Source organism: Dipodomys spectabilis, unplaced genomic scaffold (genome assembly GCF_019054845.1).
Source record: "Dipodomys spectabilis isolate Male_0828 unplaced genomic scaffold, ASM1905484v1 ptg000414l, whole genome shotgun sequence".
Classification (NCBI taxonomy): Eukaryota; Metazoa; Chordata; class Mammalia; order Rodentia; family Heteromyidae; genus Dipodomys; species Dipodomys spectabilis.
Genome location: NW_024871091.1, coordinates 1,792,116 through 1,796,486, shown reverse-complemented (window position 1 = coordinate 1,796,486; position 4,371 = coordinate 1,792,116). Strand labels below are relative to the sequence as shown.

General features: G+C 42.2%; 1 protein-coding gene across 1 annotated transcript; it reads left to right on the top strand.

Annotated features, from left to right (window-relative positions):
- The first annotated feature begins 2,495 nt into the window (after nt 1-2,495).
- Nucleotides 2,496-4,135, top strand: LOC122097117 (melanoma-associated antigen 8-like). The gene is made up of 3 exons (XM_042667602.1): nt 2,496-2,618; nt 2,744-3,121; nt 3,260-4,135. Exons 1-3 carry the CDS (start codon nt 2,496-2,498, stop codon nt 4,133-4,135), a joined length of 1,377 nt encoding a protein of 458 aa, XP_042523536.1.
- The last annotated feature ends 236 nt before the right edge of the window (nt 4,136-4,371 follow it).

Genomic DNA, 4,371 nt, shown 5'->3' with positions numbered 1-4,371 from the left:
TATGTGTCTATATACATATACAGATTCTCCACCCTTCATTTCTCTTTCCTTTTGATAGAAAGGAGGAATGCTAGGGCTTCTTTCTGTCCCCTATTCTCAGTCCTGGGAGGAAGAAAGGTAGAGTGGACAAATGGGAACGAACCCTAACTTCTGCTATAGGCTCTTTTAGGTGTCATAATGTTGGACATTTGTGCTGGGCAGGGAAAATTCTGATCAGTAGAGATTAGGACAGACCTTGCTAACAGATGTACATCTTGATTTGAGGTTGACTATCCCCTAGCCGTGGGAAGGAATCACCTGATTTAATACTCTTATCTTTCTTCTTGGATTATCCTAGCAAATTTCTTCTTGGTTTGTAACACCACCAGAGAGAAGATTTTCAGACCAGTGTCAAGGTTAAGGTAAGGAATCAAAGACACAGCAATAACACCTGTTACCCAATGTAGAATGGGTCCCAGGAATTTACCAGCTTGTTTCTGACTTCTGCTCTGGGAGGGTGTGGGTGAGAATGTCTAGAGGTAATGTTTCTTCTTCCTTTTGAGGTTGGTGGTGGTGTGTCTGGGAGGTGACCTCTTATTTGGAAGGGACAAAAGTAAAACATGAGGGCAGACTGTCCCTGTCTTCAGTAAAGGAAACTATCCATGTCTGACTGAGGGTATCTTCCCATTTGAACTGATGGGCCCTAGCATCAGGTAAGAGTGGTTGTGTTATATCAATTCAATATTTTTCTTGTAACATTATGTTCTCAGGAACATTATAGCCTTGGCCTGAGTCTATGGACTCAGTACAATAAGGAGTTCAAGGCTTTATCAGATAGCAAGAACTAAACTTTAGAACTAAAGTTTCCTTCACCCCTTGAAAGAAGAGACCTCAGAGTAAAGCTTTCTCCTGTCCTCAACCAAAAGAGCACCTATATCAGTTGCATTTAAATTTTCTCATTGTTGCAATGGGTCCACCTGTATCCCTATTTAAACAATTTTTTTTCCCTTCCCTCCCCAAATTATACCAGTGTCAAATACAGTGAAAACAGGGGTTATACTGTGGGGGAGGAGCAATAAAAAAAATCACATGGTACCTTATAAATACATAAGAAACAATTGAAAGATAGAAAAAAAACACTTGTGTCTTTATCTTGGGGTACATTTCACTTAATATCATCTTATCTGACCTTTTCTGCTTGTCCTAGACATATACTAGTTATTGCAAATAAGGGAAATCATGTGACCTACGTTTCTTTGGGTCTGGCTTACTTAACTTAATAACAAAGGAGGAAGTAACAATGCTTGATAAGAAATGTACTCATTACCTTGCTCATGTAACTGCAGCCCTTCTGTACAGTATTTTCACAATAAAATACTTACTTAAAAAAAGAAAAAATAAAAATCAAGGAAAAGAGAAAAAATTTTCTCTAGGCAGTGTTGTTTTGGTCAGAAAGGTGAAATTTTTCTTTTATAGCACAATGTCAAGTCACCAAGGCATTGCAGGGGTGATGAATACAAGAAAGGAAAAGTCAGGCAATCCCTACTACAGTGCAAGTAGACACCTGTCTTTGCTGCTAATTTTGGAAGGACAATGGTCCGTTAATCAGCTATTTTGCCCCCTCAAATATGCATGTGTTGCTAGGGAAATGGACCTCAGACTAAGGCATATCCAGTGTGAGGAGAATAGTATCAATTCAATAGAGGGAGAGTGGCAGACTGTCGAAGGAGTTACAGTTAGGAACATGAGGGAGGGCTGAAGACACAATCTCTGTTTCTAGGACTGATGGCATATCTGGTTCAAGTTTGTGCTACCTGTTCTTGCAGCTCTTGGGTAATAACGTGTTAAGATATGTTGCATGATCATTTAGTTCTTGTGGTCGCAACAGTAGTGAGGGAAGGTTTTCAGGAGGCACACCAAGGGCAACAGAGGGAGAAGGGTCTGTCTCTTTATGTGCCAGTGTGAGAAAGAAAGTGTTTTATTTTTAATCTAAAAATGATGGGATCCATACAGTGTTTGTCAGATGTTAATTTTTCCCCAGGAAATCATTGACTGATGCTATGGACATGTTGGTTCCTTACTGCTTCATTTACCCTATTCCCCCAGTATGCCTGATGGGTAGACTCCAGACCTCGCTAAGGCAGAAGTGAATAACGAGGGCACTGTTTGCCTTAGACCTCACAGTCTAGCTGTGTCTGTTATTTTAGAGGATTTGAAGCTTGTGCTTGTAGTCTTCAGTTTAGGAGGCACCTCTCAATTCTCACTGGAACTGGGAGTAAAAGCATTGTCTGTGTCTCATACCATGTATTCTACTGTGGGTCCAAATTCTTAGACTGTACCCTGAGGTGCTTTCCCATGTGCTTTTGTAGTTTCTTAGAAGACAGACCAATTAGAAGTTCAGCAGACCTGTGAGGTTGTGGAGCATCAGTTATTGGTGAGTTCTTCAGCTGAAGCCACTCAATCTCTCCCTCCCCCAGGTTTGACACCACTACCTGCCACCTCCAGTAAGCTTCATCATGTTTCAGCCTCCAGTAAATCACATACATGGGGAAGACTTTGGAGATATAATTGGCACAGAACAACTCTTGATTGTGGAGGATGAGAAGCAAAAGAAAGAGATAAAAACAGAGGAAATGGAGGTACAGGAGGGAGGAAATGAGAGCACTGCCATTTCCCCTGTCCCTTTGATTTGTATCATTCATCCTCTTTTTACCCCTTTTCCATTGCTTCTTTCTTTTTTTCTTTGATTAATGACACTGTGTAGAAGAAGGTGGAAGTGGTGGAGGAGCAGAAGGAAGAGGAGGAGGAGGAGGAAGAGAAGGAGGAAGAAGTAGAGAAGGAAGAAGAGGAAGAAGAGAAGGAAGAAGAAGAGGAAAAAGAAGAGGAAGAGGAAGAGTTGAAAGAGCAGGACAAGGTGGAAATGCTGGAGGTGGAAGAAGAGGTGGAGGAGCAGGAGGTGGTGGATGTGCTGGAGGAAGAGGAAGAGGAGGTGGAAGAGGTGGAGGATCAGAAAGTGGAAGTGCTGGAGGAGGAGGAGGAGGTGGAACAAGCAGAGGAGCAGGAGGATGTGGAAGTGCTGGAGAAGGAAGAGGAGGTGGAAGAGGTGGAAGGACAGGAGAAAGTAGAAGTGTTGGAGGAGGAGGTGGAAGAGGAGGTGGAGGAGGTGGAAATGCTAGAGGAGGAGGAGGAGGTGGAAGAGGCAGAAGAGCAGGAGGAAGAGGAGGAGGAGGATGGAGAGGGACCATCTTCCAGTGTTCTTCCTTGTCCCAACAATGCTCAGCGTAGTAACTTGTCTTGCACCTTATGGAGCAACATATATGGATCGAATGACCCAGAAGATGAGAGTCCGCTCATCCTTCCACCTCCAATAGAGAGTGAAGATCTGGCCCCTGAGCCTTTGGGGGATCAGATCACTGAATTGGTGCACACCTTGATCTTCAAGCATGGGGTTAAGGAGCCCATCACAAAAGAAGAAATGGTTGAGTTAGTCACCAAGGAGTATGAAGAGCTTCTCCCTACCATCTTGGAGAAAGCAACTTCATGCTTGGAGGTGATTTTTGGCATTGATGTAAAGGAAATGGACGGCAATACCTATGTCCTTGTCAACTCATTGGGCCTTACCTTTGAAGATAAGTTGAATGATGCCCAGACAATGCCTAGAAATGGGCTCCTGATCATGCTTCTTGGGGTGATATTTTTGGAAGAAAACTGTGCTCCTGAAGAGAAAGTATGGGCGTTTCTGAATATGGTTGGAGTGTATGCTGGGCAGGAGCACTTCATCTATGGGGAGCCTAAAAAGTTCATCACTATCGACTTGGTGCAGGAAAACTATGTGGAGTATCGCCGGGTGCTCTACAGTGATCCACCACGCTTTGAGTTCCTGTGGGGGCCAAGAGCCCTGGCTGAAACCACCAAGATGAAGGTTCTAGAATTTTTGGCCAAAGTTAAAGGGACTGATGTAATTTCCTTCTCTGAGTGGTATGAAGAGGCATTAAGAGATAATCATAATGATAATTTTGAAAGTGATCATGCAGATGGTAATAATTCCTTTTGTATCACCGACTATTTGGAATCCATGCCTCTTGGCTCATATGAAGATGCTGAGTTTGAACTTCCTCTGTTTGATTTTGAAGTGGACAGTGAAGTTTTTCAATAAGGCTAGGGTCCAAGTCAGGCTTTAATAAACACAATATAAGACAACTCTGTGTTCCTCTTGTACACAGTAATTATATCTTTTTCCATTTCAAATGCTAATCCTTTAAATAAAAAAAAATTAGTTTTGCAATCTGTTTATGCCTGATACTATTCACACATTTATTGATGTTTCTCAAGTTTTAAGACAATATAGAGGCATCTTATTAGATGTTTAATTTTTGCTTTCCTTTAGCAATT

Excerpts from the sequence above, each read along its gene's own strand:
- LOC122097117 (XM_042667602.1), top strand. The coding sequence starts at position 2,496 with ATGTTTCAGCCTCCAGTAAATCACATACATGGGGAAGACTTTGGAGAT. Across the intron at positions 2,619-2,743 it reads TAAAAACAGAGGAAATGGAG|AAGAAGGTGGAAGTGGTGGA; the intron begins GTACAGGAGGGA and ends GACACTGTGTAG. Across the intron at positions 3,122-3,259 it reads TAGAAGTGTTGGAGGAGGAG|CGTAGTAACTTGTCTTGCAC; the intron begins GTGGAAGAGGAG and ends AACAATGCTCAG.